The following is a 21,794-nucleotide window of genomic DNA, read 5'->3' as shown; positions in this document are numbered from 1 at the left end:
CCCATGAATTTTCGATGTTTATCCATCCCCTCAGAGGAAAATATTAGCAAATATCATAGATGGTTTGCACCTAATTTGCTAAAGGTAATAAACGTAGAAAATTATAATAAAAAGTGTTTAAAGTTTTTAAATCATAGAATAAGGCATATTAGATTGTATGGGTAATCCTGAAGTGAAAGTTTTTTGTAGCAGGGAGTTAAAAAAAAAATTCAAGGCGTATTGTAATTCTTCCAAGGCACAAGGTAACGATCTTCAGGATTTACCCTACAATTTGGATCTGAAGCACACACACACACACACACACACACATATACATATACAGATATATAAATACCCATTCACATACACCTTTCGCGATAAAGCTAGAACCCAGAATCAGATAGAATCGAGCAATTGCATCGACAACGGACAACGCCAGACCCAAAGTGGGTTTCGATGTACTGCATCTCATCAGTGATGTGCACCGACATAGGCGCGAACCCAGGTCGTCGCACTCATGAAGCATGCAATACTGACGACCTAATATGGGCCACGGCGCAATCTTTGGCTATGCCTCGATTCTTTTTAAATTCTCATATTTTTATCCAGTTCTACATTCTACGATGTGATAAGCAACGCGTCATATACAACTAAGATTCTATCTAATTCTGGGTTCTAGCTTTATCGTGAAAGGTGTATGTGAACGGGTATTTATACATCTACCTATAATCTCCTCTTAATGTCTAATATATATATATATATATATATATATATATATATATATATATATAATAAATTCCACAGCCAAACAACGTCGCAGCCCACAAGAGCCATGACAGTCAAAGAACCGGAAGTCCAAGACTCGAGTTTCGCCCTCATTTGGGCTCATCAGTCAGACACATCCGAACTCAGGATTCGAAACCCGAGCTTCTTGCATGCAAGGCAAGCACTCTACCAACTGAGCAAACGCCCTGCACACAAGAATTTCTATTAACCAACACAGATCAAGCAAACCGCGCCGAAATCCGACTGCGAAATGAACCTACTTCGTCTCAACAAGGGACGCGGTCATCCAACCAGCTAATAACCCCAAGCCGATGTCTCACAAGTAGGAGTTTTAACTATATATATATGTGTGTGTCTGTGTGTGTGTGTGTGTGTGTGTGTGTTAAAAGAATCCGCGTACGAATCATTACTTACTACAGCTTGCAGCATTATTACATGATCAGAGTAGAAACTGAATTAAAACTCATTTTTGTTATTAATATGTTATCAGTATTCTATTGACTATATTTTTGTGAAAATATATATATGGCAGACTCTTACCGCGAGGTTATATATATGGAAGTAAGCCTATCAAATTCCTTGTTATTGTCGCACTAATTCTCAGCAGTCAATGATCGTGCATTTATCAGACAAACCTGTTTTAAATGTAACTCATTTTTATTGTTCAATTCTATGAGGGAGTTGTCTATATTTCCTCGTGTATTAATATATAACCTATATTCAACCTGAGTGTATTTGGATACAGATAACTATATTGTTGTATATATCCGTTTAGTGTTTGTTTATTTATTTATTCACGTTATTATATATTATTATAATTATTAGTATTTATATTATCATGACATACGTATTTATTATTTTTTTTGTGTTTTTATCCATTAGATAGAAGCTTCTTTTTGGTTTACAGATGTTTGCTATTTCGCTTCTGCCATTTAGTTATTTCTGGGGTTATTTTACATTTAGTAAATTTCTCAGTAAGAAATAATCAACACTTGTCGTCTAAATTACTACACGTACAAGCTTATTGCATTACTATCTACTCAAGCGAGTAATCACATTTTAAGTTCCCGGTTTCGAGGCTCGCTGTTTGTTTATAAATGAACGGTTTGAGCACTATAGAAGTGGTGGACACATGTTTGTTTGAATTAGACATTAGGCGAGGTTATTTGCGGGCACTGCTCCCGTGGGTCAATGGTTTGAACTACCGACTGTCAACGCGATGGTTCTAGATTCAATCCTCGGCTTGAAAGAGGTGCTAGTCTAGCGGCACTGATGAGTTGTGATACAACGAAACAGTACTGTATGTCGATGAATACAAATATATATATATATATATATATATACATATATATATATATATATATATCTGTGTGTGTGTATTAGCGTTTGAACTTGCCTAGTCAGTAAATAGACAAATTTACGAACCACGCGTTTTTATAGATCAATGTTCACAATGTGGAATGGTTAGCCAACTCAAACAAGACAGATAATGAGGGGGGTTCTGTCACGATTCCCCCATAGCTTATGACCTAACTCGATACTGACGGTCAGTATGCAAGCCTCCTATACCTTTTTCTTACAACTAGCCCTGAGCTATGTTCATTTTCTGTTCTGTCTCCACTGTGATCTTTCGACCACTCGGTTGTTTCAGTTAAGATAAAAACGGAATTCAATAAGTCACCAGACGTACCTCTTCATCATACAGTAGATCGCTACTCTATGGCTGACTGGGATAGTTTCCGTATATTAATAGCTGTTCTACATCTGCGTTCCATGCTTAAAAAGAGCGTGTCCTCTATATTTGAGGTAATGGCTAGTCGTATGGTATAGACCACGTCATTCACTTTGTCTCTCGATTCGAATAGAAAGTAATAAGAGATGGGGACAATGAAAGTGCTAAATTTCCTCCCGGTCCTCGTATCATTAAAAGACAAAGTACTCTTCTGTATCATTCTATTCATGATTAATTAAAAAAAACATAACGATCAGGATTAAATATCAAATTGACGAAAGCGATCGTTTTACATATATATTGTTAAGAAAGCCATTACGAAAGCAATAAGGGAATTATAACTTTATTTTCTATATGAACAGATATTTAAATAGTTGACTAGTAATTAAACGAATATTTAAAGTTAACTCTTACCTTTGTGGGCAACATGAGAGGGAGACAATTAATGCAAATAATAGGAGAAAGTTATAATGAAATGGTGTGTATAAAAAAAATACGGTGTTAATTTTTTTCCCCTCATCTCCGGCCGGTGAAATATGATTAGGGGAATCTGACTTTATTTTTCTATATATGAGAGTTTTACAAATGTAAAGCCTCCTATTTTTTCAACTCGAAAAGTTGAAGAACTACGAGACCGGGAATGGTACGATTAAAACGAGCGACCTATAGTGCTCCAGGATTTATTTTTCTACATAGTCACCACCATTCTCGATGCACTTTTGGTTAGGAATTTAATGACGAATCTCTGCTTCTGACGGACGTCCATAAAAGGTAATGCTTTCATAGAATCTCACACCGCCCAATGTCTGCAAGACTGAGATGACACTTTTGGACTTTTGGATCATGAATGCATACGTTTAGCCGTCATAAATAAAATATTTTGCAATCTATTTTAATGCATTCTGGTGGAACAAAATAAATGGCATTACTTTTGGAACAATTTTCGAAAGAACAGCCCACCCCCAGTTTTTTCAGTAGTTGAATCTTACCTTTGAAGATGGGGCATATTCTCCATACCCCGAGGCCTCCAGAGCTGCACATCTGTCCTAGCGTAAGTTCCAAGAGATACATTGGAATTCCGGCAGCAATGACTGTCATGAAATAAGGGATGAGGAAAGCACCTTAAAGAAATGAAAAGACGTTTTGTTAAATCGCTTATTAAACAAGCAGTGCAAAAAATTCAAAGACGTTAGCCTCTTTTTACATTAGAAAGCAGGTTTTGGTGGGAAATGTTCGAAACAGGACAGTGAATACCAAACTATTCGATGACGAGGGAAGACACGGAGAACAATTTATTAAAAAAAAAACTACGTGTTTTATTTGTTTAGCGTAAAAAAAAGTTATTTCATGCAATTACTTCATCGACACATGCCTTCAAGATAATGTCGTGTGGCGAGAGTAAGAGAAGAGAGTACGTGACACATATTATTATGCATTTGTATATATATATATATATATATATATATATATATATATATATATATATAAAGCTGAATGTCTGTGTGTGTATGTGTCTGTCTGGTCACGAATAGGCTCCTATATGGTTGACTATTTAAAAAAAAACTGATAACGTATAATGATAGAAAGTGTATCGAGACACAGAAATGGGTATGTTTGATCCTGCAGAACGGTGGTTCATTAAAAATGTGGGGTCTGCGTTCGCGCCTGGTTCATAAAGTATGGAAATAAAAAATTAAAAAATTAAATAAAAACGTTTACAAGTGTTTTTGATATAGCTCTACATAATAATACTTTGATAAGTATGTTTTAAATTAAATAGGGATGGAATAATAAAATTGTGGGGTTTGCGTTCGTGCCTGGCCTCCATAGAATGGAAATAGGCACATCCCTTTAATAAAGACTTTTCATATCTATCTGCGTAAGTATACTTTGATAATTATGTTTCAGTTTGAAGAAATATGGTATAATAAAATTATGGAGTGTTCGTTCGCACCTGACCTCCATAGAATGGAAATATGTCACAAAGTTTAACAAGTTTTTTTTTTTAATATAGATCCACAGAATATTGTGATAAGTGTGTCAGTATGAACAGGTATGGTATAATAAATTATGGGGTTTATCTATTTCATTTTTACTTGCATCACATTTTGCTTTGGTTTTGATACCCCCAAATTCAACCCAAATTTACAACCCTTCCTTTTCATAACCTATCATACTTTCATAAATCAGAGCTCATTTTCTGTAAGCTGTTTTTGAACCCAGTTAACGACGGGCACTTTTGCTAGTATATATATATATATATATATATATATATATATATATATATATATATATATATATACACTGTTTCAATAATACTCTTTCCTGGGACTGATGAGGTGTGTCTCTTAAAATTGGGACTCCATTAAAACGCACATATGTAATTAATAATGTTTGTATAATAAATAGACTATATATATAAATATATAGTAAGCTAAAAAATATATATATCACAATTTAAGCTACACGGAATTTTCCACGTTTCATCCTCGTAAGTATTCGTCAGGCTTATCGATTCTCACGAGAGTGAAACGCAGAATATCCTGTGCAGCTTAAATTTCCATATATATTTTCATAACTTACTATCTTGCTCTACTTATATATTGAGCACTGTTGAAGTAAATACTGACGATTTACGCACAAAATTATATCTCCTTATATTAATATATGTAACTTAATGAAATATTTTGCTCTTGCACTATCTTACAACCTCGCTGAGTTCATTAGTTCCTACTTTTGAATATCTCAAGCCATTACTTCCGGTTATTTGACTGTCATGGCTCCTGTGGGTTGCGACGTTGTTTGGCTGTGGACTTCCGGTTCTTTGACTGTGGGCTGCGATGTTGTTTGGCTGTGGAATTTATTATACACACACACACACACACACACACACACACATACACATATATATATATATATATATATATATATATATATATATTTCATCCCAAAATAGCGAACATTTCTGTAAAAGCCTGAGGAAGCTACAGACGGCCAAAAAAAAAAAACGGCCGAGTAGCTGAAACAATAATGTAACTTAACAGAAAGATACGGTAATAAAAAATAAAACACACACACACACACACACATATATATATATATATATATATATATATATATATATATATATATATATATATATATATACAGGCGGTAAAAAAGAAAGTCTGCACTTGTAATCTTTTCAAAAACTGCAAACTTAAGCTAAATTTAATGTAACCGTTTAAACAACCTATACCTCCTTTGATTGGCCTTTTGTACTTCTATAATTTTACCTGTTCATATTTGACTTTTAATTGAAATATTCTAGTGTTCACGTAATACACATATATATGAATAGGCATGTACATATATATGTGCATATATTTATATGTGTGTGTATGTGAGGGCATGTCAGAAGGCTAAAGACGGAAGAGGAAAGCCAAGGAGAAGGTGGAGAGAAAATGTTTTTGATTGGACATCCCTTTACAGTTGGGCGTCAATCAATCAACTTGCCATGGGTCGGAAGCAAATATAGTTTATAAGTCATATGGATCCGCAATCTGCACTAACATGAAAATGCAACTCATGATGATATGTATGCGTGCCTCTGTTGCCGAGTTCGAATCTGTCGACTGATGTTAATCGTGACATCCTGCACTGAAGCTTAATAAAATTGGTGCCTCACGAATCACTAGTGTCCGTAGGTATTTAATTATTATAGTAAAAAAAATAATTATATACTGAGCTTCAATCTATGGTCCCCCCCCTCGCCAAACTTTCACAAGAAACACTCGACTAGCTGAAAGCATTATCAATAACTTCCCCCACTCTTTATATGTGCCTAAACCTAAACATAGATTCCATGATCAAAGCTTCTTTCTTAGAACTGCACGCCTGTGGAATTATCTTCCGTTTTCCTGCTTTCCGGCTGTCTATAATATGGTTGTCTTTAAGTCCAACGTGAACAAGTTTCCGATGAGCCGTTGCACTTAAGTTAACAAATTTACCGAACTTCCATTACTATCGATTACTATATTGTCCTTTTGACTACTCTACACTCTTTAACCATTATCCTTCAGTGGCCTATCGGCCTTTATAAGTGGTGACGCCTATGTAAATATATATATATATATATATATATATATATATATATATATATATATATATATGACACCGGTTCTTGTCAGTTTACCAAAAGTAGGCCTGGTTATTACCAGATGGGTGACCATTTAGGAATTCTAGTTGCTGTATATATATATATATATATATATATATATATATATATATATATATATATATATATATATATATATATATATATATATATATATATATATTAGTTTTTCTTGCTATGACATTGATATTAAAATACTAATCTTTCTATCCCAAAATTATTAAAACGAACTTCTTAATATACTCAATCAGGGATATATGAGCGACTATATGAAGATTAACTAATTTGCACATTCCTTTAAGAAACAAAGTGACATATTTTTATAACTTATAACTGTTGAAATCACTATTGCATATTGGTTAATAGAGAATTGGCTCTATAATAATAAATAAGAAATCTGCACGAATTAAAATATAATTAAATATAATGTTCATGCGTATTTGACGACTAGGAAACAGTACTATATATATATATATATATATATATATATATATATATATATATGTGTGTGTGTGTGTGTGTGTGTGTGTGTGTGTGTGTGTATGTATATGTATATATACATTTACATATATGTATGTATATATATATGCACATTATTTTTGAAGATATATCTGTACTTGGAAAATGGCGATGATACATGCTTATATTACACATATATAACCTTCTGATCTTTAACTGTTATAATCTATGACAAGCCAGAGCAAGATAAATAATAACTGTATCAGCTGTAGGTGAGGATATAATGTCACCAACAGTAGGTAGGTAGTCAGCCAAAACTCAGAGAGGCACATCTACTTTCATCGAAGTAGGAAATATCTCGCGCCAGAGTACAAATAAGGGCATTTGTATATTGGAACGCGAAACGATTAACCGTAGTCGGAACACTATTATTTTTATGAGGATTTATTCTGTACTGCTAATGACAGCCAATGATAGAAACAGACTTAAAGGGATGGGAAAAAATAGGAGATCGTGATTTAATTTACCCATACATAGGGGTTGGATAACCGTAGACATGCATTTGTTTCTGATTTGATATGCACGTTTGTTAGTTGATGCGTAACACATACATTCATCTTTAAATCATTTCTACCGTCTAACACGAGATTTTCATCATCTGAAAAAAAGCTGGTCGAGTTTCAACTCATAGTGTTAAAATGTCTGACTTTTTTTGCTTAAGACTGGTGCAGCATTATCATTATTTTACAAAGATGGAGTTAAATATTTATAGATATAAACAGAATTCGACATTAGCGACAAGCGCATCTTTGTTTCGATTTGAAACCGTCAGTACCGATATTGTTCTAATCTTCCGTAAAACACACACACGCACACACACTCATAAAGTAAGTTATGTTTTTATGTTAAAATATTTGTATGTAATAATTTAGCGACCAATATGCAATATAGCTGATAGGTGTGAGGAATCTAAATATGGGCTATATTTAGTTTAATTTAATCTTACGCAAATGAAGTGAAAAGAAGGTAATTAAATTCGTGAAGATTTACATGCCTGCAATCATTATAAAATTCTTACAATATGGATCCTACATATAGATTTTGTTTCAATTTAATTAATTGTTTTTTTTTTTAAACCCAATGGTTCTACTTAGAGTGATACAGGTATTGTGTTTCATTATAGAGATTTTACGGTGTTACTGAAAGTCGCCGATTCCTTCCGGTTGAAAAAATTGCTTTTTTTCCGTACGTGTGTACAATTATTTAGATAAATTTTGATAAAAGCATATGTATAATGAGGAATTTGAACATCCGCAAAGAAACCATATCACACGATACGGGATTTTGTTTTGTTTTTAAATAATTATTTATGCTTTAGCCTTGCAAACATGTAATAATTAGGATAAATACAATGATATAGTAAACAAGATGTGTAGTAAAAATAGTATTTTATAAAAGTAGACGTCATAGTTCGGGGGCCATTACTGCCACGAATCTCTACATGTTAAATGTAAGTATATATATAGTTTCTCAATAAGCCCATTATTGATAAAATAGGTATATCGGCTTACCCGATTAAAATTTATTATTAAAGTTTTAATCATAATTTAAAATATGCATTATTCAAATAATCGAAAAAAAAAATCAAGCATCACGTTATTAGGTTGAAAAGAACGTTCTTGTGAAATTTTAAATTTTGATTTCAAATGATGTATTTAAAAAAAATCCTTTATAATACCTTTATTTTATATATCCTTTTCAAGAGCGTTTTTCGCTCTATCTAATCGTTTAATTACAATCGTTTTAATACAACTATGTTTTCTTTCTAGCACGTTGAATAAAAAATCGAAAAAAAAAACGGCAAATTCACACAATTTTCTTATTTCAATTCAAGTCAGGCCGAAAGGCTGCCGAAACAGCTCACGATATCAACGAAGTGTTTAACCCCGGAACGAATACTGAACGTACAGCACAATGGTGGTTTAAGAAATTTCGAGGCGACAATGAGAGTCCTGTAGATGATGAGCGTAATGGTCGGCCATCCGATGTGGACAACGAGTAAGTAAAAGCCTTATTCGAATCCAATCCACGTTGTAGGACTTGCTTCTGAATTAAACGTAATGTAGAGGACGATTTCCAACCACTTGAGAGAAGTTGGCAAGAAGAAAAGCTTAATAAAATGGGTGCCTCACCAAAAGAAACGCGACTATGAAGTGTAATTTTCTCAACTTTTACGCAACAAGAACGACCCGTTTTTCCACTGAGTTTTGACTTCCAATGAACAGTGGGCTCTTTACGATAACCGGGGACGCTCAGCTCTGTAGTTAAACGCTGACGAAGCTACACGATGTTCTCTACGCCAGAGTGTCACCAAAAGAAAACCATGCTGACTGTTTGGTGGTCTGCGACCGATCTCATCCGTTACATTCTTTTTGAATGCAGGTGAAACAATTAGGGCGGAGAAGTACTGTCAAAAATGGATGAAATGCATCAAAAACTTCGACAACAAACCCCCAGCATTAATTAACAGAAGTGACCCAATTGTCCTCCACGATAAAGCCCGACTGCACGTTGCTAAACCGACCCTTCAGAAGTTGAACCCATTGGGCCATGAAACTTTGCCTCATCCGCCATATTCTCCAGACCTCTCACCTTCTGACTACCACTTTTTCCAAGCATCTCGACATCTTTCTGCGTGAAAAATCCTTAAAAATCCAAAGCAATATAAAAACGCCTTCAGCTACTTCATCGACACCAGAACGCAAGATTTTTACGTTATTGGCTTAAATACACGTGTTTTGCGTTGGCAAAAGTGTGTTGATTCTGATGGTGTCCATTTCAATTAATAAATTTTTGTTTGAGCCTAAATATGTTCATCTGAATTTAAAGGTTAAACACTGCAAGAACGTTCTTCTCAATCTGATATATGGTTTTTAACATATTTTTTATTTAAATACACACACACATATAGTGTGTAGGTGTTTTATTTCCTATCCATTTCGATTGTACATACAAGGGGCGTGCAATAAGTAATGCCCCTGACCAGCTTTGAGTGGTCTGATCTAAGTGAAATTTTGCATGTGCAATGATTTCTATCTATACGGGTTATGTGGCAAATTACAGCTCTGACCTAATTACGGTTTCTATTTTACAGGTGTTTGAACTGAGTCAGGTGTGAAATGGACCTGTTGAATGTCGAGCTGTGATCCGGTTTTGGTATTTGAAAGGACGCACACCACAGACGTTTCATGAAATGAAAGAAACTGATGGCGATAATGCGCAATCATATGACCTTGTAAAACGCTGGCATCGTGAATTTAAACATGGCTGGAAGTCTGTGGAAACAGCTCCCAGCCCTGGTTGCCCCCCTTCTGCCATTGATGAGGTATCTGTCCGTCAAGTTGAGGCTGCCATTTTGGAATAATTGGCGCATTACTATTCGCCAAATAGCCCAAGATGTTAAGATTAGTACAGGGTCCGTGGAAACTATCATTCATGACCATTTGCATATGCCTAAGGTGTCTGCCAAATAGATTCCCAAGTTGCGGACACCATTCCAGAAGCGAGAACGCGTAGAGTGCTCGAGGATGAATTTGGAGATATGCCAAGATGAGTCAAAGTTTTTCAAAAGAGTAATTACACAGAATGAAACCTGGGTCCATCACTATGATCCAGAGACCAAAGCCCAGTCAATGCAGTGGAAGCACTTGGACTCACCACCTCCAAGGAAGGCAAGGGTGCAGCCCACCGCTGCCAAGGTCATGCTCACAGTCTTTTGGGACCAGGACGAAGTAGTGATGACTAATTTCCTGGCAAAGGGTACCACAATTACAGGAGCCTATTATGTTTCACTTTTTAGGAAATTAAGGGAAGCTATCAAAATCAAGAGGCGGGGCAAGATCAGCAGCACGGGTGTGTGGTTATGAAATTCTACCCCATCCTCCCTATTCTCCTGACCTTGCACTCCCTGACTTTCACCTCCTCTCAGCCATGAAGTTGTTTTTGAAAGGAAAGCGTTTCCCAGATGATGCAGCCTTGATTTCTGAAGTCACGTCGTGGTTGGAGGACCAACTTGGGGTGTTCTACAAAAACGGCCTCCAGAGCTGCATCAAACGATGGGAGAAATGCATAATTCTGGATGGTTCCTATGTAGAGAAAGACTAATAACTGTGCCAAGTTTCGTTTCTCTACTACTATGGGAAGTGGGTCAGGGGTATTACTTATTGCACACCCGTCGTACCAGTGACAATCTCAGTCACAGAAACGGGACATAAGTTTATATATAAAAATATGTTTTATCCATGATAAATAGCTAGCTAATGAGGCGCATTAACTTTGATCAAAGCGAGGCTGGTTTGATTAGTGGCAGATTAATTCACTCATTTTCGCTAATAACATAAATTTTAGCTAATAACATAAATAATTAGCTCCGTTTCGAACTCCAATTTTGAAACGACTTGTTTCGACCTTCTATACTTGTCAACGCCAGTATTAATTAGCACATTAAGAGGTATATTGTTACGGGTGGCCCAAATAATCAATATATCTGCAAAAGTGAGAATGTGTGTGTATAAGACAGACAAACAGACAGACAGATAGAGGGGAGAACACTTCGCTACGAATTTTTGATCGATAGACTTGACTTTTGGTATATAGGACATCCAGGCCTGTAGAAAACTTTTTAATCCGTTTGCATCCGGAAAAATGGGTTGGTAAGAGGTTAAGATTGAAAATAAACGGTACTTGGACGTCATCGTGTTTGTCAACTATGTTATATATATATATATATATATATATATATATATATATATATATATATATATATATATGTGTGTGTGTGTGTGTGTGTGTGTGTGTGTGTGTGTGTGTGTGTGTGTGTGTATTCAACTTTTAAGTGCTCAACAATAAGAACTGAGTTCTTAAAGGAGCTGACATTATTATTACTATAATAATTTTTTAAATACCTATATATATATATATATATATATATATATATATATATATATATATATATATATATATATATATATATTCTCACGTTCATATATACAACTAGGGATCGATTGCAAATTTTTTATTACCATTAAACTTCCCCCGGAGGCAACACAATATTAGCTACTATTATTTTCTCTACCGCTCTCCCTCGACTCAGGACTGCTCCATAATAAACAAAGTATCTGACAGCATAGACACGGCACTGTCCCTCGACACCAGCACACAAATACATGTATTTGGTGACTTTAATGTCCACCACAAAAACTGGCTTGGATTCTCTACTCACAAAGATGCAGCGGGCAGCACAACCCATAGCTTCGCTATATCTCACTCCCTATCACAAATTGTTACGTTTCCAACCCGTTTCCCTGACCAGGAAGAACAACACGCATCACTTCTAGATCTGTGTTTGACCACAGTTCCCGATGACTGCATAACGAAGGCCCACAGCCCACTTGGGAACGCTGATCATGCAGTGATAATGGTTGAAATCGCCCTAAACTCTAGACCTAAAACTGAAGAGCCAGTGCTCAAAACAACGAGATATTATAATAAGGCTGACTGGGAAGCCATCAGGGAACTAATTAGAGATGCTCCATGGAAAAATATTTTCTCTCTCCCTGCTGAACAATGTGCAAACGAGACCACTGACTGGTTCAAAACTGCAATCGAAGCGCATGTTCCCATGCGGAAATTTTGTAGAAAGCCCCACTCTCCCCAATGGTTTACGTCGACTTGTGCAACTGCCATTGCTCAAAAGCAGCATGCATACCGTAGGTTTAACCGACATCAGTCCAGTTCAAACAGACTGAAGTATATAGAAGCTAGAAATAACGTTAAGAAAGAAATAGCGACAGCTAAGAGAGAATTTACGGAAACCACTACAAAGCGCATCGAAGCACAAAAACTAGGAACTCGAGACTTCTGGAAAATCTACAACAGTGTAGTAAATAATGGGCAATCAACAATTCCCCCACTAACCAACAATCACGAGGTTGTCTCCTCAGCAACTGTCAAAGCTAACATGCTTGCCAGTCGGTTTGCCTCAAACTCCACACTGGACCCTTCCAACCACCCCTACCTGACTTTCCTATGCGGACAGACGCCACACTAGACGATCTGAAAACCACCCCTGCTCAGGTGCATGCTATCATAAAAAACCTTGACACCTCAAAAGCATGTGGACCCGATCTTATCCCAGCTGTGCTATTAAAAAAGTGCTCAGCCGAAGTAGCTCCAGTTCTCTCCAAACTCTACAACAAATGCCTTAATGAAGCTTGCTTTCCGGGCTGTTGGAAAAGTGCTTCTGCTGTACCAGTATTCAAGAATTCTGGCGAAAGGACAGACCCATCAAATTATCGCCCCACTAGCCTCCTCCCACTTTTTGCCAAAATATTTGAGACCATAATTAACCATGCTCTAGTCCATCATCTTACAGATGCTAAACTACTGACTGACAAACAATATGGATTTAGACAAGCCCGTTCCACAGCAGACATCCTAACTGTGATCTCTGAACGTATATACCATTCACTGGACAAAGCGGGGGAGGGCAGAGCGGTAGCTCTAGATATATCTAAGGCTTTTGACAGGGTATGGCATGAGGGTTTCCTTAGGAAAATTAAATCATACGGTATCACTGGTAGAATACTTAACATAATTAAATCCTTCTTAGATGAGAGAAAAATCCAGGTTGTCCTCGACGGTCGTACATCTAAACAATATGATATAAATGCGGGGGTGCCCCAGGGTTCTATCCTTGGACCTCTATTGTTCCTGATATTCATAAATGACCTCCCCGACAACATTGCCTCTGAGATGGGTATATATGCTGATGACACTACACTCTATGGCAGGCACGACAGGAAGACGAATGAACACATTTCTAAAGAAATGGCAGAAACACTAGAGGAAGACCTCCAATCTGTAGTGGAATGGGGACAAAAGTTGTTGGTCGCGTTCAATGCTGCCAAGACTAAACTAGTTTCATTCAATAATTACAAGAAACCCTCTCTACCACCCATAGCAATGGCCAACGACTCTTTATCTGAGAGTCCATCTTTCAAACTCCTTGGCCTAACGTTCACAGGAAACATGAGTTGGAACAATTACATTGAAGGCATTGCCAGGGCCGTTGCAAGAAAGGTGGGCTCTCTCTACCGTGCTAGAAAACTGCTAACACCCGAAAGTATCCTGTACCTCTATAAGGCCACCATTCGCCCATGTATGGAGTATTGCTGCCACATCTGGGCTGGTGCATCTGCTACTAGTCTCTCGGTCCTTGACAAGGTTCAAAAGAGAGTCGCAAACTTGATAGGCTCTGAACTGGCATCTAAGCTTCAGCCTCTGTCCCATCGACGAAGTGTTGCATCCCTCTGCCTTTTCTACAAGTATTTTAGTGGTGAATGCTCTGACGAACTGCAATCACTTATGCCCCCACGACGTGAGCACCCTCGACAAACCCGACAGGCTGCTAAATCCCACCCCCACACTGTAGAGATCCCTAGATGTAAAAGATCTTTCTACTCCAATAGTTTCTTCCCCAGAACCGCTAGACTCTGGAATTCCATTCCAGGTCCCTGCTTCCCCAACAGTACTGACGTGCAGAAGTTCAAGTGTAACGTGAACCGACACCTTGCTGCCCAAATCCCTTCATAGTACCCCAGTAGTTGTTGCCCCTGACAGTAGCCCCCTACACCAAAGTGGCAATTTGCCTTGTTTGGGGTGAAAATGTAATAAAAAAAATTAAAAAAAAGAAGTAAACCAGATTTGCGGTTAGTGTCGCAGTTGAATTATTTTTAATAATGCATGTTAAGAAAGTATTCGTAGTATAAACACCTCATTATAGACTGAGCGTCGTAAATATCATGCGCAGAATCTCGTATAATTCAGATTTTATGCTTCGATAAAATTACATAATGAATTACTAAATTCATTTTCTCTACCGGTAGATGCCTTTGTTCAGAAACGTGTAAAATAGCTACAATAAAGAGCAGACGAATGCTGTTCAACCTTTTCTTTTTATTACTGTGGGAGACAAGTAATCATTTGATAACATTATTTCTCTTTGTCCGAACATAACTCAGATATTTTCTAACCCAGGAACCGGGGCGGCCACTTAAAAGAATCAAGTGTTTAATTTCGGAATAGAAAATAATTAGATGGTGACTTTGACTTTGACATTTAGGGAGAGGAAAAAATAACCCACCATGCTATTAATTGGACATTTCTGGAAGTAATTAATCAAAATATATAATGAAACCATTTTCTCATTTCTTCTTAATCAGTTACATACTTGTTTTTCTTTGACCATTGGTATTTTTATTATCCTTAATTATTTTCTATCGACAGAATTGTATGCAGTTATGTAACAGATTTCGATACTAAATAGCATTTCTAGATCGAAAAGATTACATTAAAAAGGGGTTCGCTTCATTGTAGCACTGATTTGCAATGAACGAAGTTACACATACGACAAGTAGAATTTAATAATACTAGTTGATCCCATAGCAAATGGTCGTTGGATAACTCTACAATAATACTGATGTGAAGAGAAATTGAATTCAGTGTTAATTGTGCTGAATATTTGATTGTGTACATCGTAAATGACACTTTGCATGACGTTACACAGCCGCTCACCTGGCCAGATGAAACGAAATCGTTTAATGAAATTGAAATACAACTGATCGAGAATTAAAGTAATTTCATCGATTAAAATTCACTTGATAATTTCATCAATATCCAGTAAAGGTTATATGCAAATGGGAATTCTATCTTGCTAAATAACCTACCTTGTGCCTTACGTAAATTGATAGCGCAGAAAATGTTTAATAGACGTTTCCATGTGAATGCGTACGAATCTTAAATTATTATATAAATTAGCCCGTAATAGAAATTTAGAGACTATTGGGGATGGAATTCGAGAAAACCACTCTGTCAATTTTTGTGAGTGCGTTGTCTTAAGAAGATCGCAAATCGTGTAAGTCTGAGTTCGTCCGGAATAAAATCCACAGCAGCCAGCAGAAACATCAATTGCAGATCGACCAGGCAGTTTCGACCTCTCCCTGGTCAAAACCTGCACCCAAGAAAACGTGTATATCTATCTATCTATCTATCTATCTATACGCCTTTAAATTCGCTTTTCTTTTGTGTGTATTGATATTCATATTAAAAACCCTCTTTTCTATTTATTTAAAAAGAAAATACAATTTTCTCATATATAAGTTGTAGGATTTCATTCTCTAGCAAACGATCTAGCTAGTTTACATATTCTTTTAAACATTCATTTTAATTAATTCACTATTAGTTTTTTTCGGTTTTCTCATGGGATGATCATCTTTATTTGACTATTACATGTAATTATATACATGCAGATATTCTACATGATTTATACTTGCATAATATTTGCGTAAAAAGTTTACAGTAAACACAAAATTGTTTTCATATATATTTATGTATACGTATATATTTTCTTTAATCTATCTGTCTGTCTGTGAGTCTGTATGTTTTTCTTTTTTCTTTTTGTTTTCTTTTTTTTTTTGCTCAGTATACACCTTCAAACACCCAGGCAACGCCGGGCTGAAATGCTAGTATATCTATAAAAGGGAAAGTGTCTGTCTGTGTGTGAGTCTATGTGTCTGCCTACATTTCCTACACAATAACTGTCAATTTTTAGTCTACAGACTCGAAATTTGATATACAGAGTACTAAGATTTGGGAAAATCGATGTGATCGGTTTTCGGCAAGAAATTTTGCTATTAATTAAGGGGTCAAAGTTCAACGATTTGACCTTTGAAAACTCTACCAAACTCCTCCGACAATTTTGGGTCTAAACACTTGGAATTTTAGATATAGGTTATTTGGACATGGATCTAATTTAATAACTGGATTTAAGCCCAAAACAATTAATCTTAAGGGGTCATAATAGGTGTCAAAGTTAAAAAAATTGACCGCTTTTTCTTTGCTCAACATACACCTCCAAAATCCCGGGCAACGCCGGGCTGAAATGCTAGTATATATATAAAAGTGAAAGTGTATGTTTGTGTGTTGATCTTTGTGTCAATAAATGTTAAGGGGTCATAATAAGGGTCAAAGTTTAAAAAAATTGACCGCTTCAGTCGCTACCCAATTACTTAGACAATTTCTAGTCTAAACGTTTGAAATTTTACATAAAGAGTATTGAAAGATAGGGCAAGGTTTTTAATCGGGTTTGGTCGAAATTTTGAGTTACCAATATATAAATGTATGCATATATGTATGTATATATGTATGTACGTTTGCATGTCTGTCTAAAACTTTCGACAGAAGCGATGGATTTTTACTGGACCAGTATCGTTTTGAAGTTCGACCTTTCATACGACAAATATCGAAAAATTGGCTAAAAACATTAATATCTTCACCTTCAACTGGGCATTTTTCTACACGGAGGGTCTCTTTTTTTCACCTGTATTTTCGAAAGTCATCCTCTCCTTTCGATTATCTAGCCTTAATTAAAACCTACGTAACTTCCGATTTGGTGATGGTCATAACAGCAAAGACGTCACGTTTTCCTCCCGTTCTTTTCCTCCTTTGCAGTACAGGTTCGAGTCTGCCTTCCTACTACCACTTTTTATTTTTATTGCTCAACACACGCCTCCAAACACCTGGGCAGCGCCAGGCTGAAATGTCAGTTTCAGATAAGAAATTCTTGCTAAATAAATAAATTAGTAACCCCGAAAGACATAAAGAGACCTTGTGCACCAATCACCAATAAGAGCCATTGTTAACAAAAATAAGCATCGGCTTACCTTCTATAAGGAATCAGTGTTCAAGAAATGTTTCAACTTCGCCCCACTACCAAGCAAATTGTTTTACTTAGACATAAAAGCCTAAAAATAACGCAAACTTAAATAATAATCCAAAACTTAACATCTCAAAAAAGAAGAATTAGCTATAATGACGATATCACCTGAACTCTGAAATACTACACAGTTAATGAATAGAGCTGAATATCCCAATAAATTGGCAGATTTAATTGGATCCGATGGCTACTATAAAGTAAAAACAAAGCGGAGGCTATCACAGACCATCAGTAAAAATAAGGATCAATTATCACCTGCAAAGTAAGGATTTTTTCGGTATTTCTCCTCGACGGTCGTACATATAAACAATATGATATAAATGCGAGTGTACCTCAGGAGTCTATTCTTGAACCTTTATTATTCCTAATATTTATAAATGATCTCCCGAATAAAATTGTATCTGAGATGGGTATATTTGCTGATGACACCACGCTCTATAATAGACACGAGGGGAAAACAAATGAACACATATCTAAGGAAATGGCAGGAACACTAGAGGAAGATTTCCAATCTGTAGTGGAATGGGTACAAAAAATGGTCACATTCCTGCAAATTATGTCTCCGGTAGTAGTCCTCTACATCAAATTGGCACTGCGCCTTGTTTGGCGTTAAAATGGGGGAAAAAATTAATCACACCATCTAGATGCAGATTTCTATGAATCCAGCTTATTTCATGAAAAAAAATCAACAATGTTTTGTGAATGTTGTACGCGATAAGTTAACTTCAAATACTTCAATAAAAGAACTGGAAGTGGATAATAAAGACTTTGTGCATCTGTGTAGAAACCACATACTCCGCGATGAGATCTGACATTTGTAGATAGAAAGACAATATATTTATACGATCGTCATTAATCTTAGTTCTAATGCATACATGGACTACTCTGAAGAAATAGTATTAGTAGCAACAATGTTGGTGCGTTATGTGAATGACATATTAATACTCTGGCCGCATCACTAAGATGTACAAACATTACTGAACCATGTGAATTCTACCTGTCCTTGTATACAGTTGACGATGAAAAAGTAACATAAGAAAAATAATACCCTCTCTAGATATGCTAATAACTCGCACTGATCAGGGATTTGTGTCATCTGTATGTGGAAAGTCCACTTTTACTAGATAATTTCTAAACTCGAATTCACGTCATCCATACCATGTAAAGAAATGAACGCCCGTCGTCTTCGCCCTCGAGCAAAGGCAATATGTAGCAACAGAAATGCATATCCAGAAAAGATTGACAATTTAAGAGTATTCCTCCACCGAAACAACTACACAAAAAGAGAATGAAATAAGATCCTAGAAATCTGGATCAAACGTTAAAGTACACCGCTTGAAAATTTACCAGTTTTTGTGCCATGTATGAAGGGTTGTAAGAAAAAAATAAAAGAATCTGTAATCCATATAACATCAGGACAGTATCGCCACTGCACTAAAGAAATCATGACTATGAACTTTGTTTTAAAAATTTACAAACGTGAGACATGTCGCCACTTAAAGTGTATGCCCCCAAACTATGCTTCAGCCAAACTATATGTACGTTTCAATTCAATATTAACTAATACATCCTACAACTCATTTGTCTAGTAATTGTCTAGCTTCATATATCGAGATTATTAGAGACAACACTAGGCTATATAATTATAAATCTCTGTTGATTGCCCGGGCGTAATTGCTTTCTTGAATTTTGTCTTGGACTATTGGGTGATTTCATCTCTTAAAAAGGATGGCAGGTGACTTTATATATATATATATATATATATATATATATATATATATATATATATATATATATATATATATATAGTCATCCACATACAGTACTGTTTCACTGTTTCACAGCTCACCTGTACGGCTAGACAAGCAACTACCTCAAGTCAGGGTCGAAACCCAATCGGAGAATGATTTAAAAAGTTTTAAAACTTGTACTTGTGTGCCACCACCGAGAATCGAAACCAAACCATTTAGCATACGATTTCCTTTGACGTTAATACCTGAGCTATGAAAACATGTTTGCTGCAAGGCTAAAAATAAAAAAATAAAACATGAACCAATAGCTATTACGTTACGCATGTATCTTCGTAATGACATCATTCCACTTTCACCTGGCAAATCCCATATTAAAATCCCATATTGAAAATCCTTTTCTCTATTTATGCATAAAAAAATACAATTTTGTTATATATGGGTTGTGGAATTGCATTCATCTGCAAAAGATTTAGTTTATTTACATATACTATAAAACTTCATTTTAAATCATTCCCTAGGCCCGAAAAATTATTTTCCCATGAGATAATTTTGCATATTTTTTCTCACTTAAAATGACAATATTATCATACTAATCCTTATGTCTATAATCCTTATACGTTTTTCCATAAAAATTTATACGGAATTTTAAAAAAAATTGTTTTAAAATGTATAACTCAAGTATGAGGGTCCTAACGAATAAATTAAAATTCAATTAATCTTGCTTAATTGGTGTTGAATTATTGTTAGGGCTATGACAACAGCATTCTTTTCATTGTTTTGACTCTCGAGTGTGTATCCGTTGATTTCTTATATGCTTTTATATAGAGTGATGTGGTTCTAGGCTGATTAACTGTAGCTTACTGTGTTGGATATATACTAGAGAGTCAAAACAATGAAAGGAATATGCTGTTGCCATAGCCCTATATGTGTCAGGCGATTTCATATGTTACTGGTACCATGTAACCCAGTACTACCTGCCTCATAGTCGAGTCACCGGCGACTAAACTGATTCCCCCACCAGACTTATTTGGTGAGGAGGGCGGCTAGTCTCCCTGAAGGATTAAAAACAAGACCTTACAAAGGGCGAATGAACTCTTTTCCTTGGTCAACGGCCAACTAGCACCGTGTATATTTGTGTGTATATGTGTATTGGGGTGGAGAGGGCTCCCGTAAGGCGTGGTGAAGGCAACCTTTCTAGGAGAAGCAAATCTCTGATTTAAAAAACCATAAAGCGGGAGACCAGTACCCGCATTAAGCTGGTCTGCAGTTTAATTTGTTGCTGGCTATCTTGCTCTTGCTTGTTGCTGGATCTCAACATTTTGAACCGAGAGAGAGACTTAGCTGTTGTACAAAGCTAAGACTATGTAACATCATCTTTGTATAGATACTCCCTCGGGCATTTGGGATCATGGATTTTAAATGTCTGAGGGAGTGGCACTCGTCTGACAAGATGTTGCAATCATCATCAGTGATTATATACGAGATTCAATGCAAATCTGGAATATTTCAAATGAAGTTTTTCTCTACATCAAGCCCATAAATAACGCTAAAATAAAAAAAAAAAACTATTCTTGGTTTTGCTAAAATTTCTTAAAGATCGTAGGTATCTGAATTTTTACGAACGGCTTCCACGCAATTTTCACCCACTTTGCATGAAATTAAATTGAACTAAATATAGCCCACATAACGACTCCTTAAACAGTAGTAATTTCATAGAAATCGTAATTATTTGTTACTTTGTTGAGGAATGAACTAGACATACTCATTTTGATAGATATAACAAGAAAATAGATCTCTCAAAATCTGAACATCAGATATTAGATCACTGGTTCGATATGATAAATATTTATAAGTTTTACTTATTTCGGGCTTTATAAGAAAAATGGAATACTATGGTTTTGATCGTAAAATGAATGTACACTCTTTAATATCATTGATTATATATATATATATATATATATATATATACATATACATACATATACATATATATATATATATATATATATATATATATATATATACATATATATATATATATATATATATATATATATATATATATACATATACATATATATATATATATATATATAT

The 21,794-nt window shown here is 35.6% G+C and overlaps 1 protein-coding gene across 1 annotated transcript in view; it reads right to left on the bottom strand.

Moving 5' to 3' along the window:
• Positions 1-21,794, bottom strand: part of LOC145293765 (sodium- and chloride-dependent GABA transporter 1-like) — a 252,598-nt gene that overhangs the window by 89,338 nt on the left and 141,466 nt on the right. The window contains exon 2 of the mRNA XM_080140272.1: positions 3,487-3,618. Within this exon, the coding sequence (XP_079996398.1) occupies positions 3,487-3,618 (132 nt within the window). The remainder of the gene's footprint in view (positions 1-3,486; positions 3,619-21,794) is intronic.

Source organism: Euprymna scolopes, chromosome 15, assembly GCF_053919585.1.
Source record: "Euprymna scolopes isolate OS-2025 chromosome 15, ASM5391958v1, whole genome shotgun sequence".
Taxonomy (NCBI): domain Eukaryota; kingdom Metazoa; phylum Mollusca; class Cephalopoda; order Sepiida; family Sepiolidae; genus Euprymna; species Euprymna scolopes.
Note: the sequence above shows the minus strand (reverse complement) of the source record. Positions and strands in the feature narration are given on the sequence as shown.